Source organism: Hypomesus transpacificus, chromosome 3 (genome assembly GCF_021917145.1).
Source record: "Hypomesus transpacificus isolate Combined female chromosome 3, fHypTra1, whole genome shotgun sequence".
Classification (NCBI taxonomy): Eukaryota; Metazoa; Chordata; class Actinopteri; order Osmeriformes; family Osmeridae; genus Hypomesus; species Hypomesus transpacificus.
Genome location: NC_061062.1, coordinates 13,399,933 through 13,419,786, shown reverse-complemented (window position 1 = coordinate 13,419,786; position 19,854 = coordinate 13,399,933). Strand labels below are relative to the sequence as shown.

General features: G+C 46.9%; 1 protein-coding gene across 1 annotated transcript in view; it reads right to left on the bottom strand.

The window, feature by feature from the left end:
* Nucleotides 1–1,667: 1,667 nt before the first annotated feature.
* The window catches only part of mdga2a (MAM domain containing glycosylphosphatidylinositol anchor 2a), a 57,328-nt gene continuing 39,141 nt past the window's right edge, over nt 1,668–19,854 (bottom strand). Inside the window, 8 exon segments of the mRNA XM_047018423.1 lie at nt 1,668–3,657; nt 3,743–3,842; nt 4,293–4,423; nt 5,310–5,474; nt 6,077–6,232; nt 6,665–6,685; nt 9,900–10,077; nt 15,764–15,912. Coding sequence (XP_046874379.1) covers nt 3,569–3,657; nt 3,743–3,842; nt 4,293–4,423; nt 5,310–5,474; nt 6,077–6,232; nt 6,665–6,685; nt 9,900–10,077; nt 15,764–15,912 — 989 coding nt within the window. The 3' untranslated portion in view covers nt 1,668–3,568.

The following is a 19,854-nucleotide window of genomic DNA, read 5'->3' as shown; positions in this document are numbered from 1 at the left end:
GAATGAAAGTTTTGGAGTGTATTTGTTTATGTTAATGCATTGTTTTCACCAGGGAAGTCGAAACCAAGAGAGAGAAAGATAGAGAGGCTATTGCAGTTAATTATACAGTCTTTATAAAAAATATCTTTCTGGTTCATTTCGATAAAGTTCTATTACTGGGTGTTTTTCTACTTAAAGAAATGGTTTCTCCAATGAATACACTGATTTTGTTCCCAGGAGAGCAGCTGCATTAGGGCCTGTGGGAGTCTGCTCTGTGATAGAATCTATGGGCTTGCTGCTGGGATGGAAACGTCTGTTGGCTTGGCTCAGCTCAGTGGTGTTGTTGTCTCGAAGTTGAAATCAACATACATAAAAACACCATGAAATGACTCTAACATAATCAGTTTGCTGGTGGTAGTTATGTAAAATGTCAGAAAAGGCCATAGGGAGAGAAACGATAGGAGAGGAGGGAATAGGAGAGAGGTAAGGAGACGATAGGAGAGAGGAGAGCAAAGAAGAGGATAGGAAAGAAGAGGATAAGGAAAAAGACAGGAGAGGTTAGAATAGGAGACGAGGGTAGGAGTTTTATGTTTCTATAATTAAAGCTCTAAAATCACAGAATGTTGAAGATCAGATTCTGAACTTTGATATAAATAGAAGGTTATAAACCTTGTTGTGGGCAGAAACATACAATGATTAAAAAAGTAATGACACATGCTCAAATTGATATGTAACCCTAAAGTTATTTTGCCTAAGGAAGTGAAAGATTATAATTTTTATTAAACAGTTTCTTTTAACTGCAGTGACAAAGATTTAGACTTGAAGTCAAATTAATCGGGATCCTTGTGTTTTGTGTTGTCTTGTGCTTTTTGTATGAATATATACCCAAACATTGGTAATTCACCTTTTCTTAACAGGGTATGTACCAAATATATGATATCATAATAGCAATAGTCTATTATTTTCCATAATAACTATTCAATCAAAAGTATAGGTAAAAACAAAACAGAATATTCCTCACAGAAAAAAATTAACTTTGATAGTGTAAGAGCAATTCTAAGATAGATTTGACATTAGCTGTTTAAACCCACTGGTTAAGGTTTTTCTCGTGGTCTCAGGTCAGTTCCAATTTGTCAGTCTCTGTAAAAGTAGAGTTATACTCTGAGTACTAAAATAACTGAGAGAAACGCGATTGGCTCACGCTGGGGAGCCTTGGATTGGATTACCTACAGTCTAATGATAGCCCAGGTAAGAGTCCTTCCAGTCAATCAATCAGATGTGATGGTCACCTCAGTCCAGATCCAGGTCCAGGAAAGGGGAACTGCAGACTGGCACAAGGCCGAACAGTCTGTCCATTAGCTTCTCTGTATGTTTGTCTGAATGTCTGAGCACATAGCTCCAGATCTCCAGGTCAGACACGATGACCAAGCTTGGCCTCAGCAGTTTCGTTATTCTACAATGCTTGCAATGCTTGGACATTGTTCTCTGCTCCAGCACCAAGGTCCACTGCGGGGCTCTGACAGCAGCGGTTCTTGGCCGTGATGACGGTTCTTCGAGGGGCGAGACGGACACAGGTCCATGCGTGGTTCTGGTGTTGAGAGATGCCCTCCCCGCCCGCCCACCCACCCACCCGCCCACCCACCCACCCACCCACCCACCAACCCCCCCACCAACCCCCCCACCCCACGGTTGATCTCCCGACAGCTGCAGAGCTGTATGGTGCCTGACCCAACCAGACGGATGTTACAGCGTGTCTGAAGGCACTTGGTTACCTGGCAGAGGGCAGCTCTTATTTCCACTCCGCTGGCTGTTAAACAATAGAATGTTAAGATGCTAGAACATTGCTCGTTCAGCTGCACACTAAGTAACCTTCAAATAGACTGAAGTGATTCAGTCTGGTGCCACAGTATCGTGATCGATGGGTCAAACTCATACTGGGAGACAGATGGAGAGAGGGGGAGAGCAAGAGGAGGAGGGGAGAGAGGTGATAAATGAGAGAAGTAAAGAAAGAGAGCGAGCGAGCAAGAGATGGCAAAAGAGGGTGTTGACATTCAAAATTCAATTTTTTCATTCGCACTCTTTATATGTGCTTAATGGTGCCGTGTTGATACCCAAAAGTTACTGACTAGTAGCAGAGAGGGAGCAAACGAAAAACTGCATTCCAACCCACAGGATAAGTGACCCGTTACACTGTTGAATACCCTTCTCACAGGATTCTGAAGCATTATCATGTCATCTAATGACACTGTGCAGGAGGAACAGCAAGCTCAGACTGACTTTTCCACAACATCACAGCCCTGTATGAGACCCTGGACAAGACACCAGAAGAGATCTGTGTGTGTATGTGTGTGTGTGTACGTGTGTGTGTCTAATGGGGGCTGAAGTGGCAAACACAGCCTGTCCGATCCAGGGATGCAGAGAGGAACAGTTAGAAGAAGTCATCTGGTCATGTTGACGAGAACACATTCTGATTGGTTAAGGACAGGACGTAGAAGGTCATGTGCCCCTACAGTACATGTGTTGGTGTGCCTAGGGTTCATCCTCAAAGTCCCAGGCCTCATACACACACACCAAGACCATCCAGACAACACCACACACAACAGAGTATAGCTGGACTGAGGCTAGAATAATACAACCCGGTATAGCAGTGTACAGTACAAAACAGAACACTCTGGTGAGTCCTGATGGTGAATATACACATGGTACTCTAGTGTAGAGTACCACTAGGAGTACTTACCAAACCATCTCACAATTATATTGCACATTTGAATAAAGCCAACTGCAAACAACATCACATGTAAAATATACAAAGTAAATAAATACAAATAGAAACATAAAAAATGATCATTTTACATACTGAGCTACAGATTCGAATGCTGTTATCCAGAAAGAAATGGAGTAGCCTGCGGGTGAAGAGAAAGTAAACAAATATATTGTTGTTGTTGTTGTTGGTGGTGGTGGTGGTGATCTATGTTTATCTGGTTGTGTCCTGAGGCAGCCTTAAGGCTGAGGTTGGGAAGTCAGAACACAGAGAAATAATAAGAACTGTCTCTGCTATTCTGATAAGGAGGGCTTTGGGTCAAGGTCCTTTTCTACATCCTTATCATTCTGCATTAAGTTGATTTGGACTCAGACCCATTCATTTGTCTTTTTAAATTATGTTATTAATGAATGACCAAAGGAAGAAAAAATAACCCAAAACAAACAATGACAATAATATGTTCTTGACTCCTTGTGCTTTACAAAAATATACTGTAATTTGTTTCCGTAAGTGTCCTTGTTTTCCGTAGATGTCGCTCACAAACGGCCCCACCCTCTGCTCCACCTCCCCCTCCGTCACCCCCACCACCCAGAGCAGGCCGCTGCCTCGAGCCAGAGTTGATCTCGTCTCTGTGGGCCTCCTCTGGCCTGCTGCTCCCACAGTCCCTCAGTCGGACTGAATCTTTGGTAGAAAGGGGAGGGAGGGGCTGTTGTGAGGAAGGGGCCTAGGTTGTGGAGTCCAAACCTGCAGAGTCTTCCATGGGGGGGTGGCTGAGGTCGGAGTGGGGTAGGGGCGTGAAAGTCTGGACGTGTCCTGGGGGGAAGAGGGTCACCTCTGACAGCCAATAACAAACAGAGTCAGGGTGACACCCAGCTGCCATATATGGGGTGCTGTAGGAGGGGCAAAGGACCTCAGGTCTGAATCGGGGAGAAACAGAATTAAAACCAGAATCAATGTCAGAATTGTTGGTGCTATTGCACATTCCATATTCCGTTTACTTACTGATAGGGGGCGGGTCTTTACACTCTCCTTCCTCTATGGTGACATCATCGATGGCAATATCCCCCTCGATGCCCGCCCCGCGAACTCCCTCTACAACCAACTACAGGAACAAGATGGATGAAGCGTTTCAAGGTTATTATCATAGTTTTGCCAAAACATAAAAAAATTGCAATGTTGCTTTTGAACAGTTCTACAAAAGCCACTAGTTAACAACAGATTATGATTTGTTTGTTTATTAAATCATTAGTTTGTTTCCTGCTAACACAAATTAGTTCCGCCACTGGACTGGGACTGGACTGTTGCCAAGCAACACAAACGTATTCCTCCACACTAGCGACTACAGTCGTTAACGTAAGCAGAGTCATACATATTCATTTAACAGTCCCAGTTCTGGTATTGTTAAATATATTACTTGGTCCGAAGTAACTGTTGTATAAGAATCTTCCTCATAATTTGTAATATCTCTCTGCTTTAGGTAGTATTAGTGTTGTCATAACATAGAAGCAGCAATGACAACAGTAGGAGTGTCCGGGCAACCTGGTCCGCCCACCTGAAAAGATGCGGTTGGGTGGATGTTGATTTTAGCCTGCCTCCAGCTGTCGCCTTGGTGACCGCGCAGGGTCCACACAGAGCTCTCCGAAGGGGGCTGGGTCTTCTGACGCAGGTACACATTCAAAGCCCCTGGAGACAGCATCATCATCATCCTCATTGTTATCAAGAAACAGAGGAGACTCTGAGATTAAGATGTGTAACAGTGGGAGAGCCTAGAGACGATAGGATGTGTCTGGATTGGCATCTTCCTGGAGCATGTGCAGGAGGTCAGGGGGTCGTGTGTGTAGCAGGGGCCATCGGCTGAGCTTGGACTCGTGAGAACAGGCAAGGGTGGTGGGGCATAAGCCCCTGGGTCCAGTGGGGCCAATCACATGCTGACGGAGGGACGGAGGGTCAGAGGGTGATTTGTTTTGGAGAGAGCGGAATAAAACAGCCTAGAGGTATGCGTGTTAGTACGTGCTAAATGTGTGTTTGTGTGACAAAAGATGATGAGAGTTTGTGTGTGTGTGTGTGTGAAAACAAGTTTGTTTGTGGACATATATGTGGGTGTGTGATAATGATAAACATGTTTGTTGTTGGTGTGTGCACATATGCGTGTTTGTTTTTTGTCTGCACACACTGAGTGGTCAATCTAGGATAGCTTCTGACACCTCAGAGTTGATGCGTGATAATAAGGTGTCGGGTGAGAAAAGGACAGAACCTGGGGTGAAAGAGAAAGCCGCCTATCTACTCACCAGGGAGCAGCTCCACATATATATGGAAACTACACATGCTATTCTTAATCTTCCCTCCATTTTGGATATAACTAAAATGCTTGACGAAATAATGAAAGAAAGACTACAAAATGTCAACATTCTACATTTCAAATGGCAATTTCACACTGCCGCACAAATAAACAAAACCAAACAAACAAATATTTAAGTAAAATAATCACGTAGAAAATGTTCTTTGGCGCCTGAGACTTTTCCCCAGTACTGTGGACGTACATGCAGGATGTGTGTGTAAAGGACCTTACCTATGTGCTTGCCATTCATGTGGTAGTAGAAGGCGAAGCAGTAGGAGGGGAGGGCCGTCACGGTGCCGTAGGGGCTCTTGGACGCCACGTTGAAAGACGGGGTCACCAAGCGAGCCTTGTCCCCCTCCAGACGAGGTCGGGACGTCTCAATGTACATGTAGAAACCTGACGGTCCAGCAGCCAGTACACATCCATTACACGAACGCAGCATGAACAATGTAAGCGTAAACATGACTATTAAAAAGCCTTGACACGACCACAAAAAAACAGTGTCAGGATTTCTTTTTCTACACTGAGAGAGTTTGAAGGGAGCTGGAGACACTCCCTGGCTTCGTCTGAACGCCCTGGATAATTAAAAGTCGTCGATTATTGATGCCCCTCTCAATCTCAGCACACCGTCAAATGCTTCAGCTAAATGTCCCCCCATGGGCCCGGGTCTGTTAATTGGTTTATTCTAATGGCCTGGGAGGGGACTGGAGGAGAACTGTGGGAGGGAGGGACTTCATTCTTTTTATTTTCCTTTTCAAAAGGAAAGCTGCTCCTCAGCTTCCACTGGCCGTCTGAGACTGACAGGTGCTGACAGCCAATCATAATTCACAAAGATGATACCTTCCACCTGAGGGGAAACCACACACTCTGTCCCTACAGCAGAGCAATAGATCTCAGTCACCTCTCCCTCTCTCTCTCCCTCTCTGTTCCTATCTCTCTTTTCATGCATACATTACAAGTGTGCGTGTGATTGCCTGTGTGTGTGTGTGTGTGCTGACCTTGCTTGGAGCCACTGCGGTCACTGCTAGGCCCAGTGTTGGGGGTGTACTTGGTGTCTCTGGTCGCAGCGCTATGGCGTGTCCAGTCAAACTCATCAGTCTTATCCTGGGTGAACATGCACACCGCCTCGTCCTCAAAACCACACTGGAATTCTCCTGCACATGACATTAACACACACACATACAAAGTTAGGCACATCTCATGTTACGTATTTTCCAAATTGACTGCCACTAAACTGTAACATTTTCAGCCTAACCGTAACACTTTGTAATGCATTGCCAACTTCATCTTACACCAGCAATACTGCATGTTAAAGGGGATGAAGGACAGGAAAGGTAATTAATCATGTACACCACAGTAAAGTACTTTCTGACCTTAACAATCTGTTCATTACAGTTAATGTAACATTAATGAGTTGTTTATGGCAGACATTAAACATCTGACTCATCATAAACTTCTTTCTGCTCTGTCTCTGTTTGGTGTTAAGTCAGGACAGCTGTGCATGATGGGTAATAAAATGTTTACGCTTCAATCTGCCTAAGGGAGAAAGTAGAAAGGGATGAAGGGAGGAGGAGAGGGATACTTACTCAGATGAGGGTTGACAGGAGCTGAAAGACAAAAGAGGGATACATCTGAGAAAAGAGCTGAAACTTCCAGAATAACCGAGTCTTATAGGGACAGTTAACCTCTGCAAACAGCGAGGAGCAGTCAGACAGACAAGCATAGAAACACAGAGAGCAGCAGTGTGCTGGATAATGACCAGACCTTCAGATAGGACCAGAATATTAAAGCAGGAGAACCAAAACAACAGCTGTTCAAAAAGACAAACAACTCCGGAAATGAAAGAGAGAGAGAAAGAGTGAGAGAGAGAAAAGTATGGGAGGTGCAGAGAGAGAGAGATAAATAGAGGCAGAGATAGTGGTCCAATTGCTAAAATCTCAATGAATTAATTAAAAAATCAAGCTTTAAGCCGTCAACAGCTCGCTACATCTCATCTGTATGAAATTATTGTCATTTTAGCAGTGGCAGTGCAATGCTGGAGCGTGGGTGTTTGTTGTAAATATTGTCAGATGTTAATGATTTGTCCATATTGTTGTTGTTTTTTTCCCTAAAGCTGCAATCTAGTAGGCAATTATGCATTGGAGTTTCTATCCCCCTCCTTACTAAAGCAGCCAGCTGTTCCCTGTGAGGGAGGGAGGGGAGGCAAGGGAGAGGAGGGAGGTTGTCTTGGTTGAGGAGAACAGATGTTGCATATTTGGCAACACACTCCGCATTAGCTGATAAGTGACAGACTCTGGGTGCTCTTTGAGCCCAGTGCACCACAGAGGAAGAGGAGGAGAACAGGAGGAGAGGGGGTTGGAGAGAAAGTGGAGAAGGAAAAGGAGGTGAAGGAGAAGGAAGAACGACACTGGTTTTGAGACGTGTCCATTCAGCTTCTCTCCAGGGTCTCTGGGCCACAACGGAGACGGTCTAAATCTACAACCCTAAACAGCAGACAGCGCGATACAATAGTAAATATGAGAAGTGATCTGCTGTGTGTGAGAAGTGTGTGTAGAGTGTATGCTTGGGTGTGTGAGTGTGTGGAGATTGGTATGAAGTATGTGTGTGTGTGTGGGTGTGTGTGTGTGTGTGGGTGTGTGTGTGTGTGTGCAGCCTCGCCCCAGGCAGCGGAGGCTGTTGTGTTATCCAGAAGGAATGGACTGCCAATGCCACTTAGAATCTGAGAGCTGTGATGATGCGTGACTAGAGTGTGTGTGTGTGTGGAGTGTTGAGGGGTGTTTGAAAATGTTGCTGGAGTGTGCGCGCGTGACGTGGGTGTGTGGAGTGTACATTCGATTGAAGTGTGTGAGGAGTGTGTGTGGAGTGTGTGAGGGACTGGAATAGCATTCTCTATAAAACATCAAGCCTCCAGTCCTGCATGGTGAAAATCCCACCACCATTTGCTCACATCTACCAGTTAATCATATGATGTGACACAGCCTGTTGGTTGTCAAGGCTTAGTTCTCACATTGTCACAACCTACAAACATCTACCACCATCATCTTCATGCTTTATCACAGTGGGCGTGGGAGAGATGGTCTTCCTGTCCAGAGAGGTAGCAGCTACTTGATGTCAGGGGCTGGCACGTGCTGTTCACTACAGGACTGGAAGGCCAGTTAAGAGATGAGCACCAAGGCATTTAGCATGTAATTGTAGTTACAGTGGATTTGAGGTAATGGGTCTTAGTGAGGCACCTGGGTAGAGTGATTATCTGTCGTGCATGCCGTGTCACTGTTCTGAGTCATTATCAGCTCCGAGTGTCACATCACGATGTGGCGCAGCTGGACTGGAGGCTGGATTGTCACACATATCTAGTCACAGCCAATGTGTGTGTGGGTGACAGAGTAGAGAGTGTGTGTGTGTGTGTGTGTGTGTGTGTGTGTGTGTGTGTGTGTGTGTGTGTGCGTGTGCCTGTAGAGCATCTCCGTGTTGTCATTAGCCTGCCAGTGTGTCTGGCAGCTGCCATATTGAACTGGGACAGAAGCCAGAGAAAGGAACTGCCCTGCAAACACTACTCTCTCTACCTGCAGGTAGCAAAACTGTTCAAGCAACCAGAGCCATTCAAACTTCATGGGGGCACTTCTCTGAAAGAAGGGATGCCGAACAAATGGACAAACGGATGGATTTATGAAAGAATGAATGGATGATGGATGGATGAATGGATGGACGGCGATGCTCTTCACTCCTGCTTGCCCCTCTCACCTGGTTAGAGGGAGCACACAGGCAGTAAACAAGCTGGAAGTATTTAATCACCAGGTCAGTGAACCAAGCCAGAGAGCTGCGTCCTCCTCCCAGAAGCGGGTCACATGGGCTCAGCAGGGGGCCTGGGATTGGACAGCAGCTCTACAGAGCTGAGGTCCCTGATGAGGCGTTCATTAAATCTGAGAGAATCTGGACCACATGATGTTAGCAACTAACTGGCCCATCCTAGCTGGAGGGGTTCAATTATTTTCCAGGTAAAGCTGATATTTCCTTGTCTTATTTGGTGGGAGTAGAATGACCAAGAAGTGGAGTGGAGAAGAAAGGAGATTAAGGAGTGACAGTTTCAAAAGTTAGATTAAGCAGTGGCTGATTTTAGTCAAACGCAAATCGTATTATCAGTCCTACAGAACATTTTTCTTCCCTCAATCCCCTCCCTAATCACACCTGCTAAATAAGCTAATAATATTTTCTTAACCAGCAGGGGTCTCTATTACCATTTAAATAATTTGCCCACTATGAATGGACACCTCTGCCCAAGAACAGATTGGTACGACCTACACCACACAACTGCCTGTCCATGAAGCCTGTCAACTGGGGCGTAGGTGGCCTATGATGAAGGATGGTACAACTGTGTTGATGCAGCTCCACACTGCAGCCACTATAGAGGGGGAGAGCGGGAGGGGGTGACCATGACGATAATGGACCATTCAAAGAATGGGATGTACCCACATACCATTCTTATAGAACATTGGTATTTACCCACATACCAATGTTCCAATTTCCTTGGACAACTTCCAGCTTCCTATCTATTGTGTATTCCGTAAACAATGAGAACTGTTGATAACAGTCCAAGGATGGACGGCCCTTACCTCCCTTGAAAAACCATGAAATGAAAATGTAACAATAATGCTTTAATGCTTGTAATGCTTTTCATGGAACTGAAAGGATGCGAACAGAACAGAATAATGGAGTAAATGGAACCGAAAAGCAAAGCATCAATAAAAAAAAGAAATGCTAGTTCTGTGAGTCAGAAAACAGCAGGTTCAATGAAATGCTAAAATGCCTCTGGTCTCTGCTTACCACTGTATCGGATCATCCTTTCTGTGGAGTCTCCTTCTCCGAAGCGGGTGATGGGGGTGAGGCGGACAAGGTAGGCCTCAGGCTTGATCAGCTCGGTCAGGTTGTAGGTGATCAGCTCTCCCTTCTGGATGGGAGCCTCCATGGAGATCTCCTGCTCCCACCATCGAGACTGACTGGTCTGGTGGAGAGACACAGAGACAGACAGAGACAGACACAGAGAGAGAGAGAGAGAGAGAGACGGGGAATCATGAGAACCAAACACAAACACATTCTAGAGGTCTAACGTCAACGGGACTCGTTTTCGTCTATTGTCACACAATAAATACACTTGTTTACAAGGCAAACAAAACCTGGCCACGTTTGCACACACACACAATAAATACACACACACACACACACGCACACACGCATGCACGCATGCATACACACACTTTCTGAACAGAAGCCGCTCTGCCACTTTGTCACTAATGACTGTTGATGTTGGCGATGACAACTGGCATGTGTGATATTTCCCTGGGTGCAGAGCATTGTGCCAGCCCTGCTCTGGGCACCCTGGTGTGACAGAGAGGGGGATTATGGCTGTGACGAAACTGGGAGAAGATGATTGGCTGAGCAAGGAGAGAAACAGGAACTGTGAGGACGGGTTGGTGGGAAGTCAGCATCACTGAGAGAAAACACGAGAAAACATTTTGTTTCCAATATCAGTACCTCTCACCTCTCTCATCTTGTCCTCATCTATTTTCTTTCCCACTCCCTCTCTCGGATTCTCTCTCAATTTCTGGTGCTCTCTCTGACTTTTCACAAAACCACTCTCCCATCTCCAACAATGGTCTCTCTCTCTCTTTCTCCCTCTCTCCCAGCTGTGTTGCTAGCTGATGTGAAGCAGTAATATAACCTTAAAGCTTGTAGGACAGCCTGACATCCTGAGGCAGAGCACAGGGCTGTAGCCCGAGGCATCTCCCCAACCTCCATTCATCAGCAGATCCTCTCTCTTGGATATGCATGGAGAAGGTGTCTGTGTGTCCGGAGTCTCTTCCCACTTCACAGCCCCAGCACCCTGACATTTCATTTCCTCCTAACTGACCTTTTATTCAAATATCAGTGGCAGGAGTTACACACACACACACACACGTACGCACACAAGTTCATCCCTCGATGTGCTTCTACCGAATAAGACATAAAGAGCAAGTGTTCTAAGCTGTGGGTGAAGGTGGTCTGGTCTCTGGTGAGAGCAGACGATTAACCGGTGGAAAGAGTCAGTTAAACGGTTCAGGTGAATGTCTTCATGGTCCTGATCTTCTTCTGTATCTGATCCCAGCAGAACCGTTACCTTCACTACTAACAGCTCCAGGCCCTTTCAGAGCTGAGCATAACGCCAGCACCTGATTGGTTGCTAACCTAATAACTTGAGCTTCAGTTGGTCAGGAATCCCATATCTCTGACCGATCCTTAGACACAGTGGGGGTTAGGGGAACTTCCTGGTTATGTCACTCTCGCCTGGAACGCTACAGGAGCATTGGATGTGTTAGCATTGATCCTTGTGTATTCTGCCATGCTGTGCTGGGTTTCCTGTCAGAGGTAAAAAATGCCTTGTTGCTATGGCAACAAGTCTTATCATTTATGAGAGAGAAAGAGAGAGAGAGAGAAAGAGAGAGAGACAGAGAGAGAGAGAAAGAGAGAGAGAGAGAAAGAAAGAAGAGCAAAAGAGAGAAAAAAAGGCATCTGTATGTGTGCTCATGTGTGAGAAGTTTATCTGTGGGTCTTGTGTTTAAAAGAGAGAGTGAGAAATAGAGAAACAAACAAAAAGAAACATGGAGAGTCTGTTAGAGACGAAGGGGCATAGAGAGGAAAAGAAAATGACAGAGACATTCTGTCACCCCCAGAGAGCTCAGTTAGGAGAGGGGTACAGAAGGGGACTTAAGCCTGCAGCAGCTGATAGCAGTGTGTGTGCATCCTTATGTGTGTTGTGTGTGAGTGGGAGAGGGAGCTTCGGAGCGGAGACAAGTAGTCACCACAGAGGACATTAAGCAGATCAGCAGAACAGTGCCTGAGAATCACAGACCCGAAGCGGGGCGTCAGATTCGATAAGGGCCCCCCGCTGTGAGCCAATCAGAGGCAGTGTGGCGAGGCGCTGACGGGCGACTACCGGCAGAGTGGGCATGAGGGAGGCCACACCCCCTGGGTCTGAGCACGCTCAGTGCAGGAGGGCATGACAGACAGGGGTTGTACTCCGATGCCTTAAACTGAAGCTCCTCGTCTCCTCCCTTGCCACATCCCCCTGTCTGTTCCTCATCCATCCCCACCCCGCGCCTTGATGCATTCAGAGCAGGAGGGCAGCATTCACTGAATCCTCCTTCCGTCTTCGCCCATCCGTAAGCACACTCTAATTGAAAACACACCCACACACAGAAACACATATACACACACTTCAAGCAGCCAGAGAGCAGGACAGCATGTCAGTGTCAGCTCTCTGACTGCCCCCTGCCCCCCCCCCCCAACCGCCCCCTTCTCCCCCCACCCTCCTCCCCCCCACCTTCCTCCCCCCTGACCCTCCAGATATCTATTGACAGACAGACTTCTTCTCTATAATTGAACGCTGGACTGCTATGATGACATTGTTACACTGGGGTTGCAACACTCTGCTCTCTCTCTCTCTCTCTCTCTCTCTCTCTCTCTCTCTCTCTCTCTCTCTCTCTCTCTCTCTCTCTCTCCTGTTCTCTCCCGTCAATTAGTGTTTCGGATCATGTGGACATTATAGACTCTCAGTTCTCCTTCATGGAGTAAAGAGAGCAACAGTATGTGTCTGTTTGTGTGTTCGTCTGTGGTGTCCAGTCTCATGTTCATCCAGACAACCAGTGTAGCCTCTCTGTATCAGAGAGGTCCTAGCAGACCAACGGTAGGTAAGCAGCACATCTCGTACGCTGCACAACACAGCCAGGCCCGGCCATGCTACAGCTGACCCCAATACTAACCCCATACACAGTTTCATTATTAAGCCGCCCTGAGCAACACGCAGTGGCAAGACAGTATAACAATGGCAACTCAATGCCAACAACAGTAACAACAGTAACAACAGTAGCAACAGCCTGATGGTACTCAAACAACGGGCCTTTTATCTGTAATTTCGTCAATCATCACATTTTGTAGACACACAATCCCACGTCCACGCACCAGAACAGCTGGACAGTGGGATGGAAGCCCAGGCCACTACGATGTCCTCAGACCAGGCTGGAGTGGAGAAGTTCAACTATGATGATGAAAGCACTGGGAATAATATAGCAAGAAAAATTCCCCCTCGCATAACAATAAGACTTAATGATCTTCAGTTAACAAGCTAGACTTTTGTCTTGTGTGTGAGGATTGCCTCCATAGGAAAACCACTTAGCCTCTAGTTAATTGGTGACCTTTGATCTTGAATGAAATTGTGTACATGGTCTGTAGATTACAATAATAGCTACCCACTAGTCCTAACCATCTCCAGTTGTAAAGTACACATACAAAACAAAGTACAAAAACAAAGATAAGATACTTGTGAAAATGCATTGCTGCACAGCTTGTAAACAGATTGGTTCATAAAAACCCCTCCCTCCCCTCACAAGGCAACTGCCGTCCTGGATATGTCACACGCGTGTGTGTGTCTGTGTGTTAGTGTCTGCATGCGTGTGAGACAGAGAGAGAGAGACAGAGAGACAGCGAGAGAGAGAGAGAGAGAGAGAGAGAGAGAGAGAGAGAGAGAGAGAGAGAGAGAGAGAGAGAGAGAGAGAGAGAGAGAGAGAGAGAGAGAGAGAGAGAGAGAGAGAGAGAGAGAGAGAGAGGACACGAGAGGGTAGCAGTGCCTACAGCTACTGGAGACCAGATACACACACATGTGCCTGTGGTGATGGATGGGGCTGTAGGAGAAAACCTCTGTAATGCACAGAGCAAAACAAAACACAATACAGAATCTCCATAAAGTGTCACTGTACTGAACCGTCATTCTGACAAGACTGGGCAGGAAGGAGAGAGAGAGAGAGGGAGAGAGAGCGGGAAGGGGGGGGGGGGGAGGCCTCTCACACACAAACACACACACACACAGATGCTGAAATGCTAGTTTTCAGCACAATTAATGTACATGTCACTAAACACATGCTTCACCTCCTATTCTAGAGAATTCCACCACTGATGCTGAAAGTCTTGTGCTATTGGTTGATGTCGGCTGAAAGTCTTATCTCATTGGCCAGCTTGGCCCTTCTGGTTCCTCCTCAATTTTTTTCCAGCCCTTGCTCTTCTTCTTTCCTCCCCCATCCTCCCTCCGTTCCCTCCCCTGCTTAGGCAGGTAGATTCTTCATTGCTCAATGCTGACTCAAATTCTTAAACAGTGTGGAAGAGAGAGATAGAAAGAAAGAGCGGGCTCTGGCTAGCAAAGAGAAGATGACCTCGCTGCTCCTCTCTCCTCTGCACTGACGTGATTAAGAAGCTGCTCTCTCTACGGGTGTGCCCTTGAGCAAGGCACTTAACTCCTTTCCTGGTCCAGCTGGGTGGGTCCAGAGTGGCCTGGTGCTGTACCCAGCTGAAACTATGTTGATCTACGTGTGTGTGTGAGTCTACCACTGCAACCCTTCCCCAAGCGTGACGTGTCTCCCCAGAAGCATTGAACCTGTTGGGGTCTCGAAAGTGGTTCTTAGTGAAGCAAGAATTAACAGGCTTGGAGTCAGGAGATTGATTGCAAAGGCTTCTCTTTATTCCAGGCCGTTTGGAAATCACGCGCAGAGCTTCTCTCGCCGGAGAAGTCTGCCATACGCCGAGCCTCCCTAGCCAGGGAGGTCCGACATGCATTCAATAGACAAGAACTTTTATACAGTCTTTCTACGTCACACAAATATGTTTGGCAGTTATCAGACACCACACAGTTTGTTCAAGATAAACAGATGTCCTCCCTCAATTGGCTGTCCTTACACAACCCGTGGTCCCAATCGAGCAACATTTCCCTATCAGGTCATCCTGACCTGACTTTCTCTCTGGAAAGAACATTCTAATGGGAGGGGGAGAGTGACTCTCCCAGCTCACTCTTATCCTCATTATCGAGCGTGGGACCCAAACAGCCTCCTCTCTCACCTAATTCCTTACATGGGGATAAACAAGTCTTCTTCTCTGGCCTAGTTCCCTACGTGGGCTATTTCCTCTTCTCATCTAACCCCTGTCCTAGTTGACTCCTTTCTTGAGGTCACCTTACACCAGAAATCCCCCACAAACCAAACTGTGTTTTTGCGTGCCTACAAACAGTACTTCAACACTAGTGGGCTTCCGCACTTCTGTAGGACTAGTGCTCTTGTCTTTGACTTTGAGCCCCAGTGGGTGGCGACCAGCAATGACACACCTGACAGAGGTATAAATCACACCGCATGATGTCATTAGAAGGGGGCAGAGCACTGGGCCTCCCCAGCTGAGCCCAGGGGGAGGTGGGGGAGAGACAGACAGGAAGGGGAAACAGCAGCGCTCAAATACCAGGCAAGACTACAGAATAGAGGGATAGGGGATGGAGAAAAAAATTACTGACTGACAGTCTGACTGTCCCTCAAACCGACAACCCTTGTCTCGGTCCATTTCCCTCCACACTGGTCTCTGTAGAAGCAGATCCATCAGTCTCAGAGAGACTGAGTACACACAGGTATAGAACAGATGAGACCCACAACAGGTCATAAAGCTGCCATCACTGCTGATCCAAGGCTCCCAGATGATAGCAGAGCTGATAGCAAAGCTGAGTTCAATAGCAGTGCAGAGGTTGAAATTGCGATGATAGGATCCTACAGTATAATGGGACTATTTACAAACAAACAAGGTCTTGCAAGTCATCAGAGTGCATCATCATCATCCTCCTCCCTCACCTGTCTGATCCCCAGCCTGTAAGCCATGATGCGGTCCACTGCTTCGGGGTTCTGCTGGGTCCACTGGAGCTTGAACCCGTAGACTCGCGGCTTGTTCTGCCACAAGGCGCCGTACGTGTCATAGTAGAACTCCGGGGCAAATGCCTTCCCTGTCAGGAAACACAGAATATGGAAACATTCCGGAATGTCAGACCTTCTTGCGTGTTCCACACAGTTCAATTGTGTACAGCAGCTGACTTCTCCATCTCAGTCACCACCACATTCAAACATCCTCTCACACTGGGGGCTAGCAGGATGATGTGCCGTGCCACTGTGAGAAGAGCCCATCCAACGGCTACATTTACTCTCTTTAACAGGCTCTGAAACGTAAAAAACAGACACACGTACCCCAGCTGTTCAAAGCATGCATGGACACAAAAAATCCTGAAGTGGAGACTAGGTCTCCTCTTCTCTGTGAGATCTGACAGAGCATGAAAGCAGCTTTACAGCCAGGACCCGTCTCCATCCTGGCCTACCCAAAACATCAGCCAGACATTGGTGGAGCAGGTTCTGGGGGCTTGGAGATGGGCTTATTGCTCCACCACTGGGATCAGCGAAAGGCAGAAATGAATATGACACAAAGGGGCTGTTCTGGATGCCTCAGAAGGAGTTAGGAGTCAGTTATCAGAACGTGACAAGAGTGCTTCTGACTAGGCTTTGATGTGAAACAGAAGAGGTATTTGTACAGCTTCACAGATGAACCTGTCTCAAGGTCTCTGGTGAGCAGTCGAGAGTTGTCGGGAGATGTAGGGTAAGGGGAGGATGAAGAAAAAGGGAGGAGGGCAGAATGGAGGGAGGACAACGAGAGCTCAACCAAGGCGGACATGTTGAAGTGTACTTCGTTTCACGTATTGACCTGTCACCAGGCCAATAACTACTGAACGGCCCTTGCCAAAATTGATTTGATACAGCTGACATCTAATTTATTTCCCTGCTCTCCACTATCTCCACCTGAGCCTCAGGACACACTGGGCCGTGGAAAAGACAGTATCGTGTGTGTGATCTTCAAGTAGGACCATTTCACAGGAGAGACCATGCTTTCTCTCCACATTCTGGGATGAGGAAGCACTGTGCATGTGGCTCCAGGCCAGGGGCAGTCAACTAAGTTTAGGTTAACTGGATGGAGATGTTGCTCATTGCTACATAGCACATTGTTATAGTAAGTATACCGATCAAAACTCCCAAAACAAAAGTACTGTCCTTGAGGTACTGACCTTAAAAAAAGATTGACAGTAAAAAATATAATCTATATTAAGTTTGGGGGCCATTATGTTTTTAAACCAGATGCATTAATATTGGATTGTTTTCATGGCGAGATGAAGATGGAGGATTTTAATGAAAACATAAATATTTTATAGTGTTTGACTGAATCATACATTATTAAAGGTTCAGCTAGATCAATAGGACTATCTGTCGGGTTTGTTGTTTCCCACGTTCTCGTCGAAGAAGACAACATTCTTTTTCTCCATAATTATGATTCGTCAGGGCAGAGAGGACGGCACATTCTTTTTCCAGTGGAAAAACACTTTAAAACAGGCAGGCTGACCTCCCTCTCTCCCTCTCCCCAGGCAGGGGCTGGACCTGGGCTGTGCTAGCCCTCCTGACTCCAGCCTCTCGGTCAAGGTCATAGAGAGGACACAGAACACTGCAGCTGGACCGTGTGTTCTACTGGAAGGTACCCGGGTCTTCTGGCAGGAAGAATGTGTAGCTGTAGAAGGTTTTTGGGGGGTCTGGAGTCAGTTCATTGGACGCTTAGAATCTTCATTTCAATGGTTTGTTTGCTATGCTATGCAAATAGCCATCCGGAAGTACAATCTGATTCACATCATTTTTGCAGCACACTTTATATTGCATTTTACAGCATAATAATCGTAATAATAAATCGTATTTATATTTTACTCTATATTTAAGCAATTTCTGAGTGCTACAAAGCACATAGTAATACACATTTTTTTGTTTAATAAAAAAAAAAGAAATAGGTCAATAAATAATTAAAAGCAAAACCTACAAAACACATTTAGTGAAAAGCTTTTTTTTTTAAATATGTGTTTAGGTTTCCTAATCTGTCATCTGAGGGGCCCTAAAATGGTCAGGGAGGGCGTTCAACAGCCCAGGCGCAGCAGACGCAAAGGCCCTATCATGCTGGACCGCTTGGTTCTAGAGGCTTTAAGGGTGTGTAAGGTTGCAGATGGGAGGGTGCGTGAGGGAGGTCTGGGGGGTGAGGAGTTCCTCTAGGTAAATGGGGGCATGTCCGTGAAAGCAATGGTGGGTGCAAAGGGAGACCTTAAATTGGATTCTGAATGGGACAGGGAGCCAGTGAGGAGTTTTCAGGATGGGGGGGATAAGATCATATTTGCGCACCCTCATCAGGATCCTGGCAGCGCCGTTTTGAATGTATTGCAGTCTCTGCATGCTCTTGCCAGGGATCCCGATGAGGAGTGCATTACAATATTCCAGCCTGGGGGAGACAAAGGCGTTGACAAGCTTCTCTGCATCTGCCAGGGTGAGCGTTTGGCGATGTTCGACAGAGTCGGACGGAGTTTGGCGATGCATAAGTGTGATGCCCCGCATCCCCAGAGCGCTAGCTAGTCCCGTTTATGTTGTTCACCTGTGTCTTGTTAAAGGTCTGTTTCATTTTGCCCCTGTGTAGTTTAATGTTTAATACCCTAATAGAACCGTTCTGCCTGTTGAAGTTATTGTGAACCCCCTTCTGTCTCTTTGCTCTTCAGTCCAGCTGGCTGGTAGGCCACAATTGGACTCTCTAATATTTACACTGTTCTCTGTTCACAATACTGTAGTAACTAATACACACCTGTTCTGTTAGTAGAGCAATTCTACACCATTCCTCAGACCTGACTTACCCACACCACTGCAGTACAGCCTGCAGAATCGTGACCCAGCAACCATACGCTGCTTCAGCTAATAAGATTGTGCGTAATAAAGTGCCCCCCGTTGTCTGCGAGTTACATCATCATGTAACCGCTCTGGAAGAACCAGGAGGAGCAGTCGTCCTGACAGTCCCAGACCGAGGACTGGCTTCTCAAGGAACCCAAACTTTTAATGTTACTGAACGGCCCAACAAGCACACACATCTCTGGATTAAACCCTCAGAGCAGGAGCGGTTGTCACACTAACACTCCCTCCTTAGAGAGTATCATGGAGTCAAACAGACGGCATCACCACAGTTCATTAAGTGGTGCAGTTGGGAGTGCAGGGATAATACAGCATACCAATGTTTTCATGGATGCCGAGTGTCCCTACTTCTTTAGCCTGTCACAGAAACACGCCTGAGTCACCTTCACCTAGACACACTCGCACACTCACTAAGTCCGTCAGCACCATCAAGTCACACACACAAAGCGTTAACCCGACACACTCACACACACACACATTACATTTTCATTTAGTCATTTAGCAGATCCTCTTATCCAGAGCGACTTACAGTAAGTACCGGGACATTCCCCAAGGCAAGTAGGGTGAAGTGCCTTGCCCAAGGACACAATGTCATTTTGCACGGCCGGGAATCGAACCAGCAACCTTCTGATTACTAGCCCGATTCCCTAACCGCTCAGCCATCTGACCCCCCCACACATTTCTGATGCACGGCCTGCGTGATAGTCTGAGAAGCCGTAAGGCAGAGAGGGGGTCTCTACCCTGCCCCAAACTGCTGACAAGTGGTGTATGGAGGGAGGACAGAGGGAAGGGCGAAAGGAGTATAGTGGGTCAGATAGGAGGGAGGGGAGTAAGGAGGCTGGTGAGAAGGATCGAAGGATGTAGGGAAGCCTTCAAAGGGATGAAGGGAGGGGTGAAGAGGATATGGAAAAGATGGAGGGTTGGAGGGAAGAAGAGAGGGAGTGGGCGGATGAGGACGATGCTGGTGAGCGAGGGCTAATCCTCTTTCCTTCCTGCTGTGCAGCGGAGGACATTGACGATGCAAATCCTGGTGTGCAGAGTCAGGCAGGCACAGAGACGGAGGCCAGGGAGATAGCAGCTGCTCTATCTGTACAGGACTGGAGCAGTGAGGACTAGGGAGGTTACAGTAAGTGGTGCTT